The following is a 26633-nucleotide window of genomic DNA, read 5'->3' as shown; positions in this document are numbered from 1 at the left end:
CATTGATCATAATACAATACTAGTAAGGGACTTTAACATCCCACTTAAATGACCTGGACAGGTCATTTAAGCAGAAAAGCAACAAGGAAATAAGGCCTTTGAATGACACACTGGACAAGATGACTTATCAGATATACAGAACATTTCACCCTAAAGCAGCAGAATACACATTCTTTTCAAGTACACATGGACATTCTCCAGAATACATCACATACTGGGTCACAAATCAGGCCTTAATAAGTACAAAAAGACTGACATCATACCATGACATATTTTCTGACCACAATGCTATGAAACTTGAAGTCAACCATACAAAAAAAAATTGGAAAGACCACAAATTATAGAGGTTAAAGAACATCCTACTAAATAAACAATGGGTTAACCAGGAAATTAAGAAGAAATTTTTTAAAATGCATGGAAACAAATACAAATGAAAGCATGGCAATCCAAAACCTCTGGGATGCAGCAAAAGCAGTCCTAAAGGGCAGAATAAAGCAACACAGGCCTACCTCAAGAAGCAAGAAAAATCTCAAATATATAACCTAATCTTACACCTAAAGAAGCTAAAAAAGAACATCAAATGAAGCCTAAAGCCAGCAAAAGAAGGGAAATAATAAGGAGGGCAGTATTGCATGGCGCACTGGGTGTGGTGCATAAACAATGAAACTTAGAATACTGAAAAAATAAAGTTAAAAAAAAGACAAGACAGAAAAAAAAAAAAAAAGATTAGAGCAGAAATAACCAATATATAAACAATTAAAAAGAGAACAGATCAATGAAACTAGGAGCTGATTCTCTGAAAGAACTACTAAAATTGATAAACCCCTTATAAGCCAGACTTATCAAAAAGAAAACAGAAAGGAAACAAAGTCACAAAAGAGAGAGGAGAGACCACGGCCAACACCACAGAAACACAATTATAAAGGAATATTGTGAAAAATTATATGACAACACTAGAAACATATAAACTACCAAAACTGAAACAGGAAAAAAATAGAAAATTTGAACAGACTGATAACCAGCAAAGAAATTGTTGGGAGTGAAAAAACTCCCAACAAACAAAAGTCCAGGGCCAGATGTCTTCACAGGGGAACTCTACCAGACACTTACACCCAACTTTTGTATCAACATGGACAGGACTAGAAGAAATTATGCTGAGTGAAATAAGTCAAACAGAGACAGTCAATTATCATATGGTTTCACTTATTTGTGGAGCATAAGGAATAACACAGAGGACATGGGGAGATGGAGAGAAGGGAGTTGGGAGAAACTGGAGGGGCAGATGAACCATGAATGACTGTGGACTCTGAGAAACAAACTGAGGGTTTTGGAGGGGAGGGGGTGGGAGGTTGGGTGAGCCTGGTGGTGGGATTATGAAGAGCACGTATTGCACAGAGCACTGGGTGTGGTACATAAACAGTGAATTCTGGAACACTGAAAAGAAATTTTAAAAATAAATAAATAATTTTTTTAAAAGAAGCATTAATACCTATTCTCCTCAAACTGTTCCAAAAAAACAGAAATGGAAGGAAAACTTCAAAATTCATTCTATGAGGCCAGCATTACCTTGATCCCAAAACCAGTTGAAGACTCCACTATAAAGAAGAATTACAAGCAAATAACCCTGATGAACATGGATGCAAAAATTCTCAACAAAATACTAGCAATTTGAATCCAATAGTACATTAAAAACATCATTCCCCACAACCAAGCAGGATTTATTCCTAGGCTGTAAGGGTGGTTCAATTTATTCACAAATTAATCAATGGGATTAAACACATTAATAAAAGAAAGGCTAAGAACCATATGATCCTCTGAATACATACACTAAAAGCATCTGAAAAAATACAGCATCCATTTTTGATAAAAATCCTCAATATAGTAGAAGGATAGAGGAAGTGTAAGTCAACATCACAAAGGCCATATAAAAAAGATCCACAGCTAATATCATTCCAAATGGGGAACAACTGAGAGTTTTTCCTCCACATTCAGGAACAAGACAGGGACATCCACTCTCACCATTGCTCGTACTGGAAGTATTAGCCTTAGCAATTAGACAACAAAAAAGTAAAAGACATCCAGATTGGCAAGGAAGTCAAAATTGCACTACCCACAGACAACTTGATACCATATGTAGAAACCCCAAAAGATTCCACCAAAAATATTCGCTAGAACTGATACATGAATTCAATAAAATCATAGGATACAAAATGAATGTACAGAAATCTGTTGCATTTCTATACACCAATAATGAAACAGAAGAAAGAGAAATCAAGGAATCGATCCTATTTACAATTACATCAAAAACCATAAGATATCCAGGAATAAATTTAAGATCTGTGTTTTGAAAACTACAGAACACTTATGAAAGAAATTGAAGAGGAAACAAAGAAATGGAAAAACATTCTATGGGCAAGGATTAGAAGAATAAATATTATTAAAATTTCTAAACTTCCCAAAGCAATCTACACATTTAATGCAATCCATATCAAAATATCAATAGCATTTTTCACAGAACTACAACAAATAATCCTAAAATGTGTATGGAACCACAAAAGACCCCAAATAGCCAAACCAATCTTGAAAAAGAAAACCAAAGCTGGAGGCATCATAGTTTCAGACTTCAAGGTACATTACAAAGCTATAGTGATAAAGACAGTCTGGTACTGGCACAGAAATAGACATAATGAAACAGACTAGAAAACCCAGACATGGGCCCACAAGTATATGGTCAACTAATTTTCAACAAAGCTGGGAAGAATAGAATCCAATCCAATAGAAAATGGTGTGGGAAAACTGGACAGCAACATTCAGAAGAATGAAACTAGACCACTTTCTCTTGGCACACACAAAAATAAATTCAAAATGGATGACAGGCCTAAATGTGAGACAGGAAACCATCAGAATTATAGAGGAGAACACAGGCAGTAATCTATTTGACATCAGCTATAGCAACTTCTTACTAGACACGTCTCCACAGGCAAGGGAAACAAAAGAGAAATGAACTATTGGACTTCAAGATAAAAGCTTCTGCATAGCAAAAGAAACAATCAACAAAACTAAAAGGTAACCTTTGGAATGAAGAAAGATATTTCCAAATGACATTTGATAAAGTGTTAGTATCGAAAATTTATAAAGAACTTATCAAACCTAAAACAAAACAAAAAAAATAATAATAATCCAATTAAGAAATGGGCAGAAGATATGAATAGGTATTCTTCCAAAGACATATGAAAAGATGCTCAACATCACTCATCATCAGGGAAACATAAATCAAAACCACAATGAGATACCACTTCATACCAGTCAGAATGGCTAAAATTAACAAAACAGGAAATGTTTTTGGCAAGGTTTTTTTGTCGAGGATGAAGAGAAAGGGGAACCCTCTTACACTGTTGGTGGGAATGTAAACTAGTACAGCCACTCTGGAAAACAGTTTGGAGGTTCTTCAAAAAGTTGCTATGAACTAGCAATTGCACTACTAGGTATTTATCCAAAGGATACAAAAATAGTGATTCGAAGGGGCACATGCACCCTGATGTTTATAGCAGTGTTATCAGCAATAGCCAAACTGTGGAAAGAGACCAAATGTCTATCAACTGAAGAATGGCTAAAGAAGATGCAGTACACACACACACACACACACACACACACACACACACACACACAATATTACTCAGACATCAAAAAGAATGAAATCTTGCCATCTGCAACAATGTGGATGGATCCAAAGTGTATTAAGCTAAGGGAAATAAGTCAGCCAGAGAAAGACAAATACCATATGACTTCACTCATATGTGGAATTTTAAGAAACAAAACAAATAAACATATGGGAAGGAAAAAGGTGGGGGGGAGCAAACCATAAAAGAAACTCTTAACTATAGAGAACAAACTGGGGGTTGCTGGAGAGAAGTGGGAAGGGGAAATGGGCTAAATGGGTGAGGTATAAAGGAGGGTATTTGTGATGAGCACTGCGTGTTGTGTGTTGGTAAAGAATCACTAAATTCTGCTCCCAAAACAAGTATTACAAACTATGTTAGATAACTAGAATTAAATAAAAACTTGAAACATTGAAAAAAAGAAAAGAAGTGATTACTGACCAGAAGCCTTAAAGCTACACAAGCACCCTGTTTCTCCTTAAAGTTTCATTCCTCAATTTCAATATTAAGTGGATTATTCTTATAGCAATTAATACTGTGGCATTCTAAGAGTGATTTTTTTAATTTTCCTCACTCCTTCTACACTTATTATTTAGAATTTTTCTATAAGGAATTCTTGTCCATTCACACCATTTGTTTATTTATTAAATCATTAAATCAATATGGAATCAGGATTTAGGTTTTTGACTTCTAATGCCATACAATCATTATCTTTTGCTCATATTTCATCCATGAAGAACTCATTTAGGTTGGCACTGTGTTCCTTTGGCATAATCATGATCCCATCCGCTCTTTTTTTTTTAAGTTCTTTTTTACTTTCTGTCACCAAACAATGCTCCAGGCTCATCATGTTTTCTCCCTGTCCCAGTGCTAGAATTAGCCATTTCTCTATGGTGCCATGGTTCCTTTCACTGGAAAACAGTATTCAGAAACCAAGATGCAGGCACTAGATATGGTCATTGCTACTGGGATGTCATGGCTTCTAGACCCTCTTGACAAACAGAACTAGGAAATAACATTGCATATATATACCAACTTATGTATGCATATGTATCTATATTTACTTTTTGGTGTATATATGTTAGAATAAACATGAATTCACATTATTATCTCAGACCCTAATCCAACACCCCGGGGTTTTTGTAGTCTTCAGTCCTTGCTTATTTTTAACTTCTGTCTCTGACAGGGGAAAACCTAGCTTAAATTAAACATAATTTATTTGTCTAAACCTAGCAAATGCATAAAGTATTATTAGAAATGTTAACTTATATCATGTGATACACAAATTTACTAACCAGAATACAATCTTATATATAGTTTTCTTTTTCCTTAGCTTGACAGTATCCAAACTGTTTTCCAAAGTTACTTAGATCAGCTCTTCTTTTTTTTTTTTCTTACATTTATTTCTTACATATATTACATTATGGCATTTGTAATATAGTTAAATTTACTTGTCACAGTATACTTTACATCCTGGTATCCCCTGGTATTCTAGTTGACTTTTCCTTTTAATTTGCATTCAGGAAAATTGGTTCTTTGTGGTAAACAACATGGGTTTTGACAAATGTACGGAGTCATGTATCAACCTAACACAGTATCATAAAGAACAGTTCCATAACACAAAAAATTCCCTTGTGAGGCCCCCTTGAAATAAATCCCTACCTTTGCTACTCCTGGCAAATAACTGATCTGTTTTCCATCCCCACAGTTCTGCCTGTTCCAGATCATTTTATAAATGAAATAATACTACATGTAGCCTTTGGGCCTGGTTTCTTTCACTAAGCAAAAAAAATTTTTAATTCAATCATCTTGTACAAACCAATAGTTTTTTTCGTTTTTGCTTTTCACATACTTCAAAATTTAGGTAGCAGGTTTCATTGCACTCTGTGCCACATTCCCACAATCCATCTGGTTTCAGGACAGCACGCCGTTGGTGACTCACCTAACGAAAGTTCTGCAGTGTCTCTCTACTTTTCAACCTCAGAATTTTCACTAGTGCCAGGGCCAACTATTGATCAGACATGCTGGCACAGCTCAGAAGTACAATACCTCCAAAGATATCACTCGACCAATGAGAATCCATAGATAAGTGCCCTACCCTCCCATTTCGTCGGTGGATTAACTCTGAGAAGCACTCTACGTGGTTCTTCTAGGTCCCTAGTGGGTGCGAGGCCACATTTCTAAGGACAGCAGCCAGCTTAGTATTTTTGGTTTTTCTCCCTTCTCCAAAACTCTGTTTCCTCAATTGTGCCTCCCGGGTTCACCTCCTAAATAAACTCTTTCATCCAAGTCCTTGTGTCAGACTGTTACCTGTTCTAGAACACTTTCCCAGATATCCCTATGACTCACTCCCTCATCTATATGAATTGTTTATTGCTATTTCTCAGTGAGCTCTTACCTCACTACCCTTCTTAAACTGCAGGCCTTATCCCCCTTCCTTACTTCATTTATTTAACAGCAACTTAACAGCATATAACTTCATATGTGTATAATTAATTTTGTTAATTTCAGTTAGAATACAGGCTTTATGAGTGCGGTGATTTTACTCTCATTTGTTAATTGTTGTGTCTCTAGCACTTCAAATACTCTTTGGCACATAGTAGGCACTCAAAAAAATATACTGAGTAAGTTAATTTTTCTAGGAGATTGGCTTTATTCAGTATAAGAACAGACTTCCTATAAAAAAAAAAACCTGAAAACTAATGACTTTCAAAATTGAATGGTGTTCAAAATGAGGCCTGTTGATTCCATCACAAATATCATTTAAAACATTCCCACACTTAGCATGAAGTTTGACTGGATCCTCTGAATTGCCTTGAATTTTAAGTTATTATTATACTGTGCACATAAAAGACTATAGTATAAGGTAGAAAACTGGTATGACCCCATTATTTTTCCTCCTAGCAATTCATATGAAGCCAAATATAACAACTGTGTATCATGCATTTGGTAAGCCTATTTAATGATTCCAAACAGAATGCCATCTGCACAATAGAGATGAATATAGGGAAGAATAATTTTTCATCTGTGAAATTTGAGTCTCATTGTTTTCCTGAATATTTACTATAAGAAAGAACAACTCATTCTTGGTTTCCAAACTGAAATTAATTTCATCACATTTTTATTACCTGGACACTGGATAAACGACCACTCATAGTTCTTTTCTTTAGGACAAAGACTGGTGTCAAGAATCATCTCATTATTATGCATCCCAACAAGCTTCATTGGTCCCCGTGAAGATCCTTCAATGCAGTGTCCTCTTCCTGTATTACTAGGATCATTGCACCAGCCACACCCAGGCTGTTCCAAACAATGCCCACAGGTTCTCAATCCAGAACAATTTTGAGCTGCATGACAGGAACATGAACAAAATATGTTATACAACTTTATATTCAAATGGAATTATAAGGTAATGGAAAAATAAATACAGTCTAAAAAAAGACTGGAAAAGTTGTCTATAGTTGATGTAAACATTTTTTGGTAATAATATCTAAAACACAGCAATTACTTAAACCAAATAAAATATACATCATGAGCAAAGAGGAGATAAATGGACTGACTTAAAGGTGAAAAGAGGTGTGATAACTATGACATAGAGAAAAATGAAGTCAGCACTTAAAGGTTGCTGAGAACTTTTTACCTGTTTTAGGACCTTTTGGAAGCTGTTCCAGGGGCCTACAGATCACATTTACCCTTGTCCCTGTGTAGAGCCATGTTAGCTGGTCTTGGGCCTAGGAGGGCCTCCAAAGAAAAACTCTGCACCTGCCTGTGGATGTCCCGTGTAACTGCTGCCTGCCCATCCTGAGAGAGCTAAGCCCGATGTGTACTGTGTGATGATTTGAAGTAGATTTTTACTAGGCCTCCCCCATTAAATCTAGTTTTATATTTAGAGTCCATGAATATCTCCTAGGAAAGTGATTTTTATTTTAGGGCTATCTTTTTAAGGAAATATAATTTAAAAAAAAAAAGTCTTGAACAAGCATTACATGCAAAGTAAATCAAAACTATTCTCAAGTATAGAATTCCTACTAATACTTTCCAAACAACTAGGGAAATCTTAGATGAAAGAATGCTGGGTTTCTTGCACTGCTGAGTGACAAACTCTTAATCTTCTAGTTCTATTGATCTACTTGATTTTAGGCTTTAATAACAAGTTACAAAATGTCATGTTCAGAGCAACATTTTATTCTGACTTTATTTTACATATGAAAATATTACATAAGGTAATGTTGGTTTCCCTCTTGCTCAAGAGTAAAAAGCACCAGGCACTGCTAAAAAGATTAACAGAAATTTCATTCTTTAGTATGTAATATTGATTCAAAACCTAACAGATTCTAATGTTTTTTAGACAATAATACAGGGAAGCTTTGGTAGCCTATGCTATTTTTCCTAAGTTATGAATAGCAGAGAGACTATGTATAAACTCTAAGTAATTAGAGCAATCATTTTTATTTTATTTATTTTGGCTTTTTGATAAATTATGTTGTTAAACATTCAATACGCTTTTTGAAATGTGTAAGAAGTTGAGAAATCAATCCATAAGAAATTCTGTCGTCAGATGATTACTGGAGACTTCTGGTTTCTGATCCAGAATGTTAGGCATTCAGAAGTTACCACTCCATCCTAACAAAAAGTAAGAAGCAGCACAAAATGAAAAGTCAACAACTCTTCTTAGATCTATCAGAGAAGTGAGGTCACAGAGCAAATCACTGCCTGCAAGACTGGAGAGACAGACAGGAGTATGCAGAGAATCGTAGTATACCACATTTGAAACCTCTGCAGGAGCCAGTATGTGGGAAAGAAACCCTGATCCAAGGGCCTCCTACAGCTGATCAATGGCTGGAAGCTCAGTGTGGACAACTCTGAGAGTTAAAATTCCCAGAAGGACCCAGTCACATGGGTACTCCCACACTTTTTTTTCTTCTTTAACTTCCAGGAGCTCTACAAAGTCCTCACAGTGAACATCAAAGAAAAATCTTGTGCTTCCAGCAGGGGAAGACAAAAAGGAACCATTCTGAAACACGTCAGAGCATTCCGTTCTTTTTAACAAGGCCTGGAAAAACTATTGAACAGAGCCCAAACTGCTGGGGTTCTATTGGAGCCCACCTGACCTGTTGGGAAATAAGCAATTCTAGCCTGCTCGGGCCTTCCGCGTGGGGGAAGAAAGGCACAAACCCAGCCAGCCATCCTGTGCAACCCGAGAGAAGGGAAAGAAACTGAGAAGCACTAGGGAAGTTCACAGCATAAAGCACAAACTCACGGGAAGACTTAGTTACAGAAGGCTTCTGCTCCTTCCACACCCTGCCACCACATTACCAAAAGCCCATTTACAGAGTCTCTTTTACCTGTAAATCATATCTGGCTATCAAGAACAAAATTACAAGGCATACCAAAAGGCAAAAAACATAATATGAAAAGATAGAGCAAGCATCAGACCAGACATCGCAGTAAAGTCAGAATTATCAGACCAGAATTTAAAACAACTATGATTAACATGCTGAAAGTTCTAATGATAACATGCGTGAACAGATGAGCATTGTAAGCAAAACTATAAAACTCCCAGAAGATAGCTACATCTAGATGACCTTGAGTTTGGTGATGGTGTTTTAGTTATGACACCAAAGGCACAATCCATGAAAGAAAAAAACTGATAAACTAAACTTCATTAAAATTTAAATTCAAATTTAAAATTTCTGCCTTGTAAAGACACTGTCAAGAGAATGAAAATACAAGCCATACGCTGTAAGGAGATATTTCAAAAAGACACACCTGATAAAGGACTCTTATCTAAAATACATGAAGAACTCTTAAAACTCAATAATAAGAAAACAAACAACTCAATTTTTTAAATGGGCAAAAGACGTAACCAGATACCTCACCAAAGAAGGTATACAGATGCAAGTACAAAAAGATTCTCCACATCGAATGTCACTAGAGAACTTCAAACTAAAAACAGTAATATACCCCTATTAAAATAGTCCAAATCCAAAACACTAACAACACCAAATGCTGGTGAGTATGTGGAATGCAAAGTAACAAAGCATTCATTGCTGGTGGAAAGCAAAATACAGCCACTCTGAAAGACAGTTTAGTGGTTTCTTACAAAACTAAACATACTTTTACCATACATTCTAGCAAAAACACTCCATGGTATTTATACAAATGAACTGAAAATTTATGTCCATACAGAGACCTGGGGCGCCTGGGTGGCTCAGTTAGTTAAGCAACTGCCTTCGGCTCAGGTTATAATCCTGGAGTCTCTGGATCTAGTCCTACATTGAGCTCCCTGCTTCTCCCTCTGACCCTCCCCCTTCACATACTCTCTCTCTCTCTCATTTTCTCTCTCTCAAATAAATAAAAATCTTAAAAAAAAAAAAGAAAATAAGAAACCTGCACATAGATGTTTACTGCAGCTTTATTCATAATTGTCAAAACTTGCCAAAAGCAGTAAGACTTTAATAGCTGAACAGATAAGCTGTGGTAAAAGACAATGGAATATTATTCAGCTCTAAAAATAAATTAAGCTACCAAGCCAGAAAAGACATGGAGACACTTAAATGCACTTAAATTACTAAGTGAAAGAAACCAATCTGAGAAGCTACATACAAATGACATGACATTCTGGAGAAGGCAAAACTACACAGACAGTAAAAATATTAGTGATTTCCAGGAGTTAGGAGAGAAAGAGGGATGAACAGGTAGAGCTCAGAGGATTTTGGATGACAGACATAGGGCAATAATGATGTATCCGTGTAGGTTCATCAGCTGTAGCAAATGAACCATTCTGGTGTGGGATGTTGACTGTGGGGGGAGTTATACATGTGTGGGGGCAAAGGACATTAAGGAATTCTCTGCACATTCTTCTCAAAATTGCCGTGAACCTAGAACTACTCTAAAAAATAAATTTTAATCAAATTTTAAAAGATTACCTTCCCTAACTGCCGAGAAAAAAATGTTTAAATTGAGCATGTACATAAACTTGTAAAATACCAAAAGAAATACAGATTTGTGAGAGTATACTATTTTCTCATGTTTCCTATTTTTCCATTTTCACTGTATCAATTTAATTATATTTTTATTTGAAATTTTACATATTAAGAACTAAACCTATTACTGCATTAAATTATCCTTTTGAAGATCATTTTCACAAAGAGAATAACCAATATTTTAAGTAAAATATCTCAATTATTAATAATTGCAGTTATTAACAAAGCTTTCTCAGAAAACATTAGGCAAAACTTTTCTTAAGATATATTTCTTTTCTTCAATTTGTAAATTTTAAGTACTAATGTCACAGTAGCACAACAAAAAAAAAACACTGGCAAATATTATAAAATCCATATTTGTTTCTCATTAGCAAAGAAAAATTTCCTTCCAGTTCCATTTACTAGGAAACCTCAAATGATCCCTGAAACAACTTTCTAAAAGCAACATAAAATGTATACCATTTCTAACACAGTTTTATTTATAACTCTAAGAATGTTCTCAAAGACTTATTACTGTTAAATGTTTAGTGGAAGACCAGACACGTGTAGTAGAAATGATCATGTAAATCCATTGTATATAATTAATGTTAACAAGATAACAAGATATAAAGTTAAAAGCAAAAGTATGATAAAAACGTTGCCCAAAAGCTGATGTCTTTGAAACAATAATATTCAGCTACTTTATGCACTCGGTTTGTTTGTTTTTTTAAGATTTTATTTATTTGACAGAGAGAGAGACAGCAAGAGAGGGAACACAAGCAGGGGGAGTGGGAGAGGGACAAGCAGGCTTCCCGCCGAGCAGGAAGCCTGATGGGGTCCCAGGACTTTGGGATCACAATGTTGGCCAAAGGCTGAACGCCCAACGCCTAAGCCACCCAGGCACCCCTGCACTCGGATTTTGATAAAGGATGCCACCTTTGTTCCTAGTCCTTATTTTATTTCCTGGCATTTCCTTATTGCTCATTAAAAGCCTTTTGGTTAAAAGCAGAGAAGAATGACATAATAGAGAAGGAGTTTATTTCTCACAAGGAGTAGGTCACCAGCAGATTTACTTGTATTTACTTCCAGAAAATACAAGATTTCCTTGAAGAGAAGTTCAGTAGCCCTCTTCCCTACAAGGATGCAAAAGGAAGGGCATATAATTTAAAAGGATATGGAACAAAAATAATTGGACATCATCAGCACAAATTAACTGTAAATAGCCACCAAGAAGGTAAATATGAAAACAGACACAAACAGTGAAAGAAAAGACCTACAGAAAAGAAAACTGCAGCAGACTAACTGCCCAAGAAAAAATGGTTGAAGTAGAACACAGAACTCTCAAGAAATCAAAATCAAGAAAACAAAAAAAGAAAAGAGTCAAAAACAGAAAACATGAAGGCAGAACTTAACAACTGATGTACACACCTCTAGCGGACAGCCCTCCCAGCAGTATGTGTCATAATTTAGTTCATCAGTGAAGATACACTTCATCCTGGAGTTTAATCATGTTTCATACACCTTCTCAAAATATTCAGTTAGATTTTTGTGGTGGAAATACAAGGTTCTCAAAAACATTGTTTTAAAACAGATAAAAAATCCCCAAATAAACAACCATAAAGAAGAAAAAACATCTGAATTGTAACTAAGAGATGATAAATTCAAGTGAATTCAAGACATATTTATATTTATTAAGGAGGGCACAGATTGCATGGAGCACTGGGTGTTATATGCAAACAATGAATCATGGAACACTACATCAAAAATTAATGCTGTACTATATGGTGACTAAATAATAATAATAATAATAATAATAATAATAATAATAATAATAATTAAAAGAAATTCCAACCACTATTTTAAGATTTCTAAGGAAGAATAAATAGAAGATTTCTAAAAAAGAATATATAGAAGAAAACAATGTAAGTATTAAAGACCATTTTTAGCAGTAAAGAAAGATACTACTCTTCAGATTCAAAGAGTGAATGAGAATCCATTTTTAAAATCTAACTCAATTACTAGAAATTGAAATGAACTACAGAATTTGGAATCCCAAGGATTAAGAGAAAAAAAAATTACAATCTTTTATGTCTTGAAGAATTGTTTTTTAAAAAGATGCCCCACAAAGGAATGAAAATCAAATTCACAGGAAAATTCTCACTCACACCATCAAACACTACAAGGTCTAAGGAAAGAATAACCTCGAACTCCCACATCCAGCCACTTAATCATTCAAGTGAACATAAAAAAAATACACTTTAGACATGCAAAAACTCAAAAAGATTACTATCCATGAATTTATTTGAATGAATTACTGAAGACTATTCTCCAAAAGGTTAATAATGAGACGGAAGATATGGAATACAAGAAAGATTTGTGAGTAGTGAAGACAACTTAGATTTAACTCTAAACAATTTTTAGGAAGTTCTTAAGCATGTAAGACCTTGGAAAGTTTACAAGCTCCTTTTTTTTTTGCTACCCTTTACCCTTTTATTCTATAACACACACAGAGAAGTCCACAGAGAAATGTGAGATTAATAAGTTGTTGTACAGAAATGCTCTGTGCCTGTACTCAGCCTGAAGGTGGAACACTGCCTCCCTTGCACCCCTGTCCTAGCCCCACCCCAGTCTTCTCCCAGCAGCATCCACTATCTATCATTTACATTAATTTTTTTGCCTTAATCTACATTTTTACCACCTAAATATTCATTCCTAAACAAGAGAGCTTAGTTTTGCCTATTTTTGAACTTTATCTAAATGGAGCCATACTGTATATTATCTTTTGTGTCTGGTTTCTTTCATCAAACATTAATGTTTGTGGAAAGACAAACATGATTATGAAGGCAAGAGAGCCTGGTACTATCAGTTCCCCTAAGACTGCATCACTGGATGCAGCTCCCCTGGGCAGCTGACTCCTAATAAATGTTTTTTGTGTTTTTATGCCTGCAACAACCCCAGTGCCCTGCACTGAATGAGGTCCATCCTCATTCTCTATTTAAAAAAGGGAAATGGAGAGGAGAAGGGAGATGGGGGAAACTGGAAGGGGAGATGAACCACGAGAGACTGTGGACTCTGAAAAACAATCTGAGGGTTTTGAAGGGGCGGGGGGGGGGGAGGTTGGGGGAACCAGGTGGTGGGTATTAGGGAGGGCAGTATGGCATGGCACACTGGGTGTGGTGCATACACAATGAATTCTGTTACACTGAAAAGAAATTAATTTAAAAAATTGGGGCGCCTGGGTGGCTCAGTGGGTTAAGCCGCTGCCTTCGGCTCGGGTCATGATCTCAGGGTCCTGGGATCGAGCCCCACGTTGGGCTCTCTGCTCAGCGGAGAGCCTGCTTCCCTTCCTCTCTCTCTGCCTGCCTCTCTGCCTACTTGTGATCTCTCTCTGTCAAATAAATAAATAAAATCTTTAAAAAAAAAAAAGAAATTAATTTAAAAAATAAATAAATAGGTGGTCAAGATGGCGGGGAAGTAGGAGGAGGCGCCATTTCAACCTGTCCCCTAAAGTGAGCTGATTACCTACCAAAGAACTCCGATCACCCATGAAATCAGCCTGAGATCAGAGTCATACACGTCTGGATCTCTACAGGAGCAGAAGACGCCAGTGGCAGGTAAAGCGGAGTGGGAACGTTGGACAGATATCGGAAGATAAACAAAAGGGGGAGGGAGCCACCATAGGCGACCCATTGGAAAGTAATACCCCAATACGAGAGTGCCCTGCGTCTGGGGACCAGCATTAGCTTGGAGTCTGGTTGAAAGCACTCAGAAAAAAAGAGAAAAGGATCGCGGGGGGGGGGGGGGGGGGGGGGGAGATTGTGGGAATCGAGGCGGTTAGGGACAGGGGCTTAAGTCCCCGGACCCAGGACAGCCTCCCCTGGCGCTGAGCCAGAGAGAGTGCGGCAGAGAAACCAGGTCTCCGTCCCTGGGGCACAGGCATGCCTGAGCCACCAGCGCGCCCGAGAACGTGTGGGGTCCTGCTCCTATGAGGGGCTGGGAGCCTCGCCAGACAGCGTTCCAGAGATACGTGCACCCCACACCCTCCCCTGGGAGAGGTGCTCACAGGCTCTAGCCGGGAGCTCTGGGACCCAGAAAAACCAGGCACTCCCGGCCCGGGCCAGCGGGAAAATCTCAGTATGCGATTGCTCCTTGGAACCTCTCTGGCGGTCTGGAGCTGCCGCGGTTTTGGGTACAAGGAGGACCTCCTGCATCCCCAGGGACAGTGACTCGGAACCTACTCTGCCGGCAGTGCTGCAGAACATTCTGAGGCTTCTGAGAGGGAGGTCTGGGTACAGTTTGCTCTCCTCTAAACCTCCAAAAACCATCAAAAGCTGTCAAGGCGAGAGAAAACAGATGAACAAACATAAAAACCTCCAGAGAACAAAAGCCTGAAAAAAACGGTTTCCTCTAGCCCACCCCCTTGAGGGGGGCGGGAGGACTTAACTCAGGGAACATCATTGACTGAAAACCCACGTGGCAGGCCCCTCCCCCAGAAAACCAACCAGGAAGGAAGGAAAAAAAAAAAAGATGACAAGAGAACCACCACCACTACTTCATAAATACAACTTTTATTTTTAACTCGTTACCACTATTCTGGTTCATTTTTTTTTATACATATAGATAATTTTTTAACCCATTTACCATCACAGTGAGATGTCCAGTACATCAAATTCCTTAATAACCTTCTAACCTGAACTTTTTGATACGTACACCCGTGTTTTTCTTTTGCTTTTCTATTTTTATTAATTTTTTAAAATTTTAGTTTAGTTTAGTCTAGTTTATTCTTTTTTAATTTTTATTTTCTAATACACATATAGAGTTAAACTTCAAAGTAATCCCCTTGCCCCAATCAATGCTACCCCTATAGGTAAACCAATTTTTAATCCCCCTTTATCTTAGGAAAGTGGAGTCCTTAAACAAAGACATCAAGATACATCCAGGAAGAATCAAAATAACCTTCCTGGCCAACACTGAGAATTTATAACCACTCTCCCATCTTTTCCTTCCACCAGTGTTTCTGTGTATTTGTGTTTGTCCTGATAGTATATAAATCTTATACTTGGGGGTCCTTTTTGACGAGGTTCTTCCTTTTTTTTGCTCATATATATATGAGCAAAAAATATATATTTTATATATATATTAATATATATAATGTATATTAATATTATATTATTTATATATAAATATTAATATATAAAATATATAATATATTAATGTATTTTATATATATTTTTTCTCTTGTCATATACTTTTATCATGTTTGATAATATTTTTGTTTGTCTTTTTGTTTGTCTGTTTTTGTTTGTATACTTCATAATCTTACCTTGGGGCCCATTTGGGCTGAGCCTTCTCTTTTATCTTCCCTTTTTTTCCTGTCTCTCTCTCTCTCTTTTTTTCTTTTTCTTTTCTCTTTTCTCTCATTTGGGTGGGGAATCCTGATTGCTCAGAAGCGTTCCAGGGTGCACCTTGACTGCAACACAGTCGATACATCCAGCTACATCCGTTCAGTCATCTCTCACCAAAATGACTAGGAGGAGGAATGCCCAACGGAAGAAAAATACAGAGGATGGATCTTCTGAAACAGAGCTAATGGCTATCGGCATAGACAATATGTCGGAAAAGGAATTCAGGCTAACAATTATCCAGGCAATGGCTAGGTTGCAGAAAGCCAGGGATGACCAAACGGGATTGATTAGGGCAGAACTGAAAGCCACCAGAGATGATGTTCACAATGTTAGGGCAGAACTGAAAGCCACCAGGGATGATGTTCAAAATGCTCTCAATGAGTTCCAATCTAATCTAAATTCTCTAAAAGCTAGGGTAACTGAGGCAGAAGATAGAATTAGTGATCTGGAGGACAAACAGAGAGAAAGGATCAGGAGGAAGCCTGGAACAAACAGCTCAGAAGCCACGAAAACAGAATCAGGGAAATAAACGTTCCAGTGTCAGAACTATTGGAATCCCTGAAGGGGAGGAAAAAGAAAGAAGTCTAGAAGATATAGTGGAACAAGTTTTCTACGAAAATTTTCCCAACCTCACGAATGGAAACAGCGTTCATGTACTAGAGGCAGAAAGGTTCCCCCCCACCAAGATTTTAGATTCTCGAAAGTCCTTGTGACACCTGATAGTTAGAATGAAGAATTATGATTGTAGGCAAAACCTCTTGAAAGCAGCTAGGACAAAGAAGCTCCTTACATACAGAGGAAAGCCCATTAGAATAACATCAGACCTGTCCACAGAGACCTGGCAAGCCAGGAAGGGCTAGCAAAATATAGTCAGGGCACTAAATGAGAAGAACATGCAGCCAAGAATATTTTATCCAGCAAGACTGACATTCAAAATGGATAGAGAGATAAAGAGTTTCCAAGACCGGCAAGGCTTAAAAGACTATGCAACCACCAAGCCGACACTGCAGGAAATATTAAGGGGGTTTCTATAAAAGAGAAAAAATCTAGAGACAATCTACAGACAGAAAGACTTCAAAGGTAACACGATGTCAATAAAAGCATATCTATCAATAATCACTCTCAATGTGAATGGCCTAAATGTGCCCATAAAACGGCACAGGGTTGCAGACTGGATAAAACAATAGGACCCATCAATATGTTGTCTACAAGAGACCCATTTTGAACCTAAAGCTACACCCAGACTGAAAGTGAAGGGATGGAGAAGCATCTTTCATGCCAATGGGCCTCAAAAGAAGGCCAGGGTAGCGATTCTCATATCAGATAAATTAGATTTTAAACTAAAGACTGTAGTCAGAGATACAGAAGGACACTACATAATTCTTAAAGGGACTATCCACCAAGATGATCTAACAATTGTAAATATCTACGCCCCCAAAAGGGGAGCAGCCAATTACATAAGAAAACTATTAATCAAGATAAAGAGTCATATTGATATGAATACATTAATAGTAGGAGATCTTAACACCCCTCTCTCAGTAATAGACAGATCATCGAAGCAGAAAATCAATAAAGAAATAAAAGCATTGAATGAAACATTGGACCAGATGGACCTCGTAGACATATAGAACATTCCACCCTGAAACAACAGAATACTCATTCTTCTCAAGTGCACATGGAACCTTCTCCAGAATAGACCCCATACTCAGTCACAAAGCAGGACTCAACCGATACCAAAAGACTGACATTATTCCCTGCATATTCTCAGACCACAAAGCTTTGAAACTGGAGCTCAATCACAAGGAAAAGGTCGGAAGGAACTCAAACACCTGGAAGCTAAAGACCACCTTGCTTAAGAATGCTTGGATCAACCAGGAGATCAAAGAAGAACTTAAACAATTCATGGAAAATAATGAGAATGAAGACGCTTCAGTCTTAAAACCTATGGGATACAGCAAAGGCGGTTCTAAGGGGGAAATACATAGCCATTCAAGCCTCCCTCAAAAAAATTGAAACATCCAGAATACACCACCTGTCTCTACACCTTAAAGAACTGGAGAATCAACAACAAATCAAAACAACTCCACACACAAGAAGGGAAATAATCAAGATTAGAGCAAAGATCAATGAGGTAGAAACCAGAGATACAGTAGAACGTATCAATGAAACTAGAAGCTGGTTTTTTGAAAGAATCAATAAGATCGATCAACCATTGGCCACACTAATCCAAAAGAAAAGAGAGAAAGCCCAAATTAATAAAATTATGAATGAAAAGGGAGAGATCACAACTAACACCAAGGAAATAGAAACAATCATCAGAAATTATTATCGACAGTTATATGCCAATAAACTAATCAACCTAGATGAAATGGATGCATTCCTGGAAAACTATAAACTCCCCAAATTGAACCAGGAAGAAATTGATAACCTGAATAGACCGATATCTAGTAACGAGATTGAAGCAGTGATCAAAAACCTCCCAAAAAACAAGAGACCAGGACCCGACGGATTCCCTGGACAATTCTACAAACTTTCAAAGAAGAAATAATACCAATTCTCCTGAAGCTGTTTCAAAAAATTGAAGCAGAACGGAAACTTCCAGATTCTTTTTATGAAGCCAGCATTACCCTGATCCCCAAACGAGGCAAAGACCCTACAAAAAAGGAGAATTTCAGACCAATATCCCTGATGAATATGGATGCTAAGATTCTCAACAAGGTCCTAGATAACAGGATCCAACAGTATATTAAAAAGATTATCCACCATGACCAGGTGGGATTCATCCCTGGGTCACAAGGATGGTTCAATATTCGCAAATCAATCAATGTGATAGAACAAATCAATAAGAGAAGAGAGAAGAACCACATGGTCCTCTCAATTGATGCAGAAAAAGCATTTGACAAAACCCAGCATCCGTTCCTGATTAAAATGCTTCAAAGTATAGGGATAGAGGGAACATTTCTGAACTTCATAAAATCTGTCTATGAAAGACCCACATCAAATATCATCCTCAATGGGAAAAAGCTTGCAGCCTTCCCGTTGAGATCAGGAACACGACAAGGATGCCCACTCTCACCACTCTTGTTCAACATAGTATTAGAAGTCCTAGCAACGGCAATCAGACAACAAAGAGAAATAAAAGGTATCCAAATTGACAATGAAGAAGTCAAACTCTCTCTCTTCACAGATGACATGATTCTTTATATGGAAAGACCCAAAGATTCTACCCCTAAACTACTAGAACTCATACAGTAATTCAGTAATGTGGCAGGATGCAAAGTCAATGTACAGAAATAAGTGACTTTCTTATACACTAACAATGAAAATACAGAAAGGGAAATTAGAGAATTGATTCCATTTACTATAGCACCAAGAACCATAAGATACCTGGGAATAAACCTAACCAAAGAGGTAAAGGATCTGTACTCGAGGAACTACAGAACACTCATGAAAGAAATTGAAGAAGACACAAAAAGATGGAAAACCATTCCATGCTCTTGGATTGGAAGAATAAACATTGTTAAAATGTCTATACTGCCTAGAGCAATCTATACTTTTAATGCTATTCCGATCAAAATTCTACCAGTATTTTTCAAAGAGCTGGAGCAAATAATCCTGAAATTTGTATGGAATCAGAAGAGACCCCGAATTGCTAAGGAAATGTTGAAAAACAAAAACAAAACTGGCGGCATCACGTTACCTGATTTCAAGCTTTACTACAAAGCTGTGATCACCAAGACAGCGTGGTACTGGCATAAAAACAGACACATAGACCAGTGGAACAGAGTAGAGAGCCCAAATATGGACCCTCAACTCTATGGTCAAATAATCTTCGACAAAACAGGAAAAAATATACAATGGAAAAAAGACAGTCTCTTCAATAAATGGTGCTGGGAAAACTGGACAGCTATATGTAGAAAAATGAAACACGACCATTCTCTTACACTGTACACAAAGATAAACTCGAAATGGATAAAAGACCTCAACGTGAGACAGGAATCCATCAGAATCCTAGAGGAGAACATAGGCAGTAACCTCTTCGATATCAGCCACAGCAACTTCTTTCAAGATATGTCTCCAAAGGCAAAGGAAACAAAAGCAAAAATGAACTTTTGGGACTTCATCAAGATCAAAAGCTTCTGCACAGCAAAGGAAACAGTCAACAAAACAAAGAGGCAACCCACGGAATGGGAGAAGATATTTGCAAAGGATAGTACAGACAAAAGATTGATATCCAGGCTCTACAAAGAACTCCTCAAACTCAACACACACAAAACAGATAATCATATCAAAAAATGGGCAAAAGATATGAACAGACACTTCTCCAATGAACAGACATACAAATGGCTATCAGACACATGAAAAAATGTTCATCATCACTAGCCATCAGGGAGATTCAAATTAAGACCATATTGAGATATCACCTTACACCAGTTAGAATGGCCAAAATTAGCAAGACAGGAAAGGATGTGGAGAAAGGGGAACACTCTTACACTGTTGCTGGGAATGCAAGTTAGTGCAGCCACTTTGGAGAACAGTGTGGAGATTCCTCAAGAAATTAAGAATAGAGCTTCCCTATGACCCTGCAATTGCACTGCTGGGTATTTACCCCAAAGATACAGATGTAGTGAAAAGAAGAGCCATCTGTACCCAAATGTTTATTGCAGCAATGGCCATGGTCGCCAAACTGTGGAAAGAACCAAGATGCCCTTTAACGGACGAATGGATAAGGAAGATGTGGTCCATATACACGATGGAGTATTATGCCTCCATCAGAAAGGATGAATACCCAACTTTTGTAGCAACATGGACGGGACTGGAAGAGATTATGCTGAGCGAAATAAGTCAAGCAGAGAGAGTCAATTATCATATGGTTTGTGGAGCATAACAAAGAACATGGAGGACATGGGGAGATGGAGAGGAGAAGGGAGTTGAGGGAAATTGGAAGGGGAGACGAACCATGAGAGACTATGGACTCTGAGAAACAACCTGAGGGTTTTGAAGGGGCAGGGGGTGGGAGGTCAGGGAACCAGGTGGTGGGTAATAGGGAGGGCACGTATTGCATGGAGCACTGGGTGTGGTGCAAAAACAATGAACACTGTCACGCTGAAAAGAAATTTTTAAAAAGTGAAAAATAAATAAATAAATAAAGTTCCCAAAAGGATAGCAACGAGAGCTCAACACCTAATATACCCAGTCATGCTCATGCCAGGAACACCTCTCCACGTGATGCCAGGAGCCTGGGGAAACAAATATACCGAACAGCCACAGCCTAGAAGTTCTGGCCTACATTGTGGCACTTACTGTTCTGTCTCGGCTCTTCATACACCAGTGGTGCTTATATGGAGCAAATACAGGTTTGGCTGGTTGGTAGACTGTGGAGGTATCTTTGGGAATGATGTAAGCTCTGGAAAGGCCAGTGAGTCTCCATCTGCACTGTCTTAAGCAGCTGATTACCTCAAAATGACAAGGTCACTCATCTGAGCAAGAAGAGCTTTTAACTGGTTGGCCATGTTGTCTGTGGGCTACCAGGTCCCAGGGGCAAGTCTCGAAATAGTAGATTCACCACCAAAGGGTATCTCAGACTTAGGAAGCTCCTTTTAAAAGAAGCAGCTCTTCCTTCCTCTTACAGTATAAGCAAGAGAGCTCAAGGAAGGATAGAAGGAAGAATGCATGGTCGGACAATGCATGCTGCTGCTAGGATATTTATCCATACATCATCATGGTTACATCAGCAGCAGCTGTTCCTTTGGAAGGAAATGTAAGGATGCCAACGGGCTGATAAGAAAGTTCAGACGAAACTTTTAAAAGGTTGCAGGAACAAGCTGTGTTATGGCCCAAACTCCTCGGGAACCTACAAGTGCCTGTTTGGAGGAGGGAAAGAACAGAGGGAAGCCAGTGGACTGATGCAAAGACCTGAACTGGACCTACCAGAGCTGCAAAGATCAGGTGAGAGAAGGCATAACAATGTGTAACAACTATCAGAGCAAGTGTTAGGAGAAGATGTGGGATGTGGGATGACAAGATCCCCTGAGGAGGACTCCCTTAGTACTCCTTTCCTTATCCCATTCAACACTTCAACTACAATATCTTCCTGAGTTTAATTCATATGGGGCTTCAAGTGGCTGCGATTTTGTCTCCATTCACTGCACTGTAACTGCAGTTCCTTTGGGACCTGGCACCCATTAACTGGATTCACTCTTGCAAACCCAACTTATTGAAAGTAATAGTATTGGGAAGAAAACTAAAATAAAACAAACCTAAGGACTCCTGGTCCTTCTGCCCCAGTGAGCTTCCTAGACATTCAGGCATTGGGAAGTGGGGAACTGATGAGGAAAAAAATATTCCTCTCATTCTTCTGTGTCTGCTTGAATTTAGCAAGTGAATAGATGTTTTGCTTTGTTTAAATAAAGGATTTCTGGTTGAATATACACTTGAACTCCAACTTTAAGGTGATTCCAGAGCTAACTGTGGTTGTGGAATGGTGACCCTGGGCACCAGCAGAATATGTTCTCCAAAAAGGACACAAAGTCTGGATCAGTCACAGAAAGGACAGACCCCAATTAGTGTGGCATGAATGAATCAATTCAACATTGAAAAGCAGGTGAGGAGCACTGGAAATAATCGTTCCTACCTTCTTATTATACATCTGAACACACCAATTACTTCATGTCCCTGTTGGAAAGGCGTGTTTTGATAAGCCCCAGCATCAGACGGTAGATTGTAGAAAGATAAACCATATTTTCTGCTCGCACAAAGCTTGCTGAGACCAGTAGCTTCTACATTTTCCCAAAGGAAAAAAAAAAAGCTGCATGTGGTTTCAAATTCCTACAAGGACACCAGGTGCTCTCAGTAGTGCTATGCAATTCCCTTGGCAATAGCATCCTGATGCAATCTGCCGTTACAAGAAAGGCCACTCTCATAACCACACAGTGGTATATGATACATACAGTCAAATCCTTACCAAATTTGAGCCCAAGGGGGTAAGATCTTGTCCTGAAGTACAACCCATAGCAAGTGCAGTACCGATCTGCTGCCATGACTCCCCATGTGATTCCAAGACCGCATCCTGCCTTCGTGGTAGATGCACCACCACTGATAGGATTGATATTCTTGCCAACAAATGCTTAACTTGAATCCGATTATGAGGAAAGAATTAGATAAATCCAAATTGGGACACTTAAAAAACAAATGGTGTAGATTCTTTAAAGAGGCATGGGAACTCTGCTCTATTAGAGGACACTAAAGGAGCACGACAAAGTGGTATGCAATCTTTGCAACAATGAGCACTTTCGTGAAGTGTTAAACTCTCTGCAACGTACACTCAGAGCTGGGGAGAGCACAAATGTGGAAAATATGTGTGTGCCTATGTAGGATAAAATAATTAGCAGAATTCAAAATGATGGTATAATATAGTTCTGGGGCTCATACCATTTACAGGTTTTAGAACAACAGTTTTTGCTGCAACAAAAGCAAACACTTTTTCCCATCTTTTAAAAACTTCTTCAGATGTTTAATTCCTCCTTCCATCACAGAAAAATTGGTTTGTGTTGCCTTTACATGAAAAGTCACTCTAGATAAATACTTACGAGAACAGGTGGCCGTTTGCCACTCCAGACACTGTCCGTATGGAAAAGAGATTATGTAGGCATTGGAGTCGACGCAGCGCCTCGTGCTACTGCACCACATACACTCCATGCCGTTGCTGGTGCAGTTGGAGCAGGACGTCCGTAGAGAGCACGGTTTTTTGCACGGCCTTGCATTTTGATTTGGACTGACTGGAATAAATCAACAAATACAATTATTTTATTTGTTAACTATATTTTAGCACAGATATATGGGTTTCATTTGTTTTGAGGTTTGGGGAATGTATGTTTCAAGTAAGCCAAGTGTGGAATAAAAATTATAGCAAAAACTACATGATACAATAAATGAAAATGAAGATGAGGTGTTAATACTTCTTAAATTTATTATCAAATTTGAAAATCATACTTCTTTTGAAAATTTTAATCCTTTACAAAGTACATAAGTTTACATAATTTAAAAACTTATAAATAGAGATGTAGCCCATAATCTAGTTTTCTGTCTTTGGCTAAATAGTACACACACTCTTATTATTTACTTTCCCGCTAAAATTTTTTCCATAAACATTCCACACCTTATCAAAAAAAATGCCTATCAGTGAACATGTCTCTGATAAACAAACAATAAAAATAAAACAATACACTATAAAATCTTTACATGAAATAGAATATCATAACCTTGAGATAAATATTTTTTTTAATGCTAGCAAGGACGTGAAGAAATTGGAATGTTTGTTCATTGCTGGTAGGGATGTAAAATGGTACAACTTCTATGGCAAACAGTATGGCAATTCCTCAAAACACTGAACATAGAATTGCCATATGATACAGAAATTCCACTTCTGCCTATATACCCAAAAGATACGAACCAGAACTGGAAGAGATATCTGTAAAACCATGTACATATAGCATCATTATTCACAACAGCCAATAAAAACAATAAAAAAGCCAATAAGTAAAAACAACTCAGGTATACATTGATGGATGAATAGATAAACAAAATGTTGGATGTACATACAATGGATAATTATTCATATTAAAAATGGAAGGATATTCTAACATATGTTACAATAGGAATGAACCTTGAAGACATTATGTTAAGGGAAATAAGCCAGGCATAAAAGTTCATGCACTTTATGATTCCATCTATATGAGGTAAATAAATTAGTCAAACTCATAGACACAGAAAGTAGAAGGTGCTTGTCAGGGACTGGGGGATGGAGGTATGGAGAGTTATTGTTTAATGGGTATAGAGTTTGGGAAGATGAGGAAGTTCTGGAGATACATGCTATTGATTAATGCACAATAATGTCAATGCACACAATAACACTGAACTTTGCATTTAAAAATGGTTAAAATGGTAAATTTTATATTGTGTATATATTTTTTTAAAGTGTTTAAAAAGAGGAAATAATTCAATATTCCTTTATCACTTAATGAAAATCCATTTCAAGACACACATATGATTTCACTCATATGTGGAATTTAGGAAACAAAACAAATGAGTTAAGGGAAAAAAGAGAGAGACAAATGAAAAAACAGACATTCAACTATAGAGAACAAAGTGATGGTGACCAGGGAGGAGGTTGGCGGAGGTGGGGGTAGGTGGGTGGTTGAAATGGATGATAGGGAGTAAGGAGGGCACTTGTCATAATGAGCACCAGGTGTATATGGAAGTGTTGAGTAACTATCCTGCACACCAGAAATTAATATTACACTATATGTTAACTAACTGGAATTAAAATAAAAACTTAAAAAAAACAATGTCTATGTCTAATATTTTATACTGGCTAATAAAACCAAATAAAAAATTACAACACAATTAGTACAGGTTTAGGGTTTGAATGTCATGGCCAATATAAAAAATAATAAAAGTCAATCACCACAAAATGACATATTAGGGAAAAAAAAGAACAGAAATATTTCTTCATACTAGCCAAATGAAAGAGATCTATAAGATGAAAATGATTCAAAATTAGTTGTTAATCTTAAAAACAAATCTTCCTTCTAAACACTATAATTATAAAAGTAAGAGTTGTTAACAAAATTAAGAATAGACTCAATCAAAAAATAAAGATTGCATAAAACCATAAAATTTTGGTATTTTCACAAGGTAACACTCACTAACAGTAAGTGGGGAATGTAGATAAAGATAAAATTTACCGAAATTATCAGGGAATCAACATCACAAAAAGACGGTGAAATTTACCTTAAGCCCATAGACTATCGCAAGTGGAAAGGCATGGTAATAATTTTAAAGAAATACTAGTTTACTACTTACCAACAGGTTTTTCACAGACCAGGCCATCTGCCATCGATGTACAAGGATTCGCTTTTAGGCCTGCCACCGCAGCCTTTTCCAGATATGCACAGAACCCAGAATCATTCGGTTCACCAGGAAGCCACTGCAGCGTCGTGTTTGTAAAAGGAGACATGTCTTCCCATCCCCAGTAGGATATATTGATCTTGCGCAAGCCTACCCATGGTGATACTTTCTGTAAACAATAGCAAAAGGAGTATTTTTTAAAGTTAGATATAAAAAGTCATATTCCTTAGCAAATACCTCATTATCATTAAAAATTATATTTAAGGGAAGCCTTATTGACTCAGTTGGTTATGTAACTGCCTTCAGCTCAGGTCATGATCCTGGAGTCCCGGCATCAAGTCCCACTCCCGCTGACCTCTCTCCTCTCATGATCTCTCTCATTCTTTCTCTCTCTCTCAAATAAATAAATAAAATCTTTAAAAAAACAAAAAACAAAAATTTTTAAATAAAAATTATATTTTAAAATATATAGAACTGCCTTTCTAATGACTTCCTGTACCAAGGATAATTAACAATTCCAGCATATTTTAGAGAATGATGTAGAAAAGAACACTATTTTTCAAAAATAGATTTTGCACTCATGCTACATAATTGGGGCCAGTTGTTTAGCCCTTGTGAACCTCAGTTGCCTCTTCTACAAAATGAGGTTATAAATGTCTGATATAAATACCTACCTTATGAAACAAGATCACTAA

The 26633-nt window shown here is 37.5% G+C and overlaps 1 protein-coding gene across 1 annotated transcript in view; it reads right to left on the bottom strand.

Annotated features, from left to right (window-relative positions):
• ATRNL1 (attractin like 1) overlaps positions 1-26633 on the bottom strand; it is an 836623-nt gene that overhangs the window by 639906 nt on the left and 170084 nt on the right. Inside the window, exons 16-18 of the mRNA XM_046027294.1 lie at positions 25894-26107; positions 23619-23807; positions 6788-7006 (exon numbers count right to left, since the gene is read on the bottom strand). Of these exons, the coding sequence (XP_045883250.1) occupies positions 6788-7006; positions 23619-23807; positions 25894-26107 (622 nt within the window). The remainder of the gene's footprint in view (positions 1-6787; positions 7007-23618; positions 23808-25893; positions 26108-26633) is intronic.

This window comes from Meles meles, chromosome 13 (assembly GCF_922984935.1).
Source record: "Meles meles chromosome 13, mMelMel3.1 paternal haplotype, whole genome shotgun sequence".
NCBI lineage: Eukaryota > Metazoa > Chordata > Mammalia > Carnivora > Mustelidae > Meles > Meles meles.
This window is presented reverse-complemented; position numbering and strand designations above follow the sequence as displayed.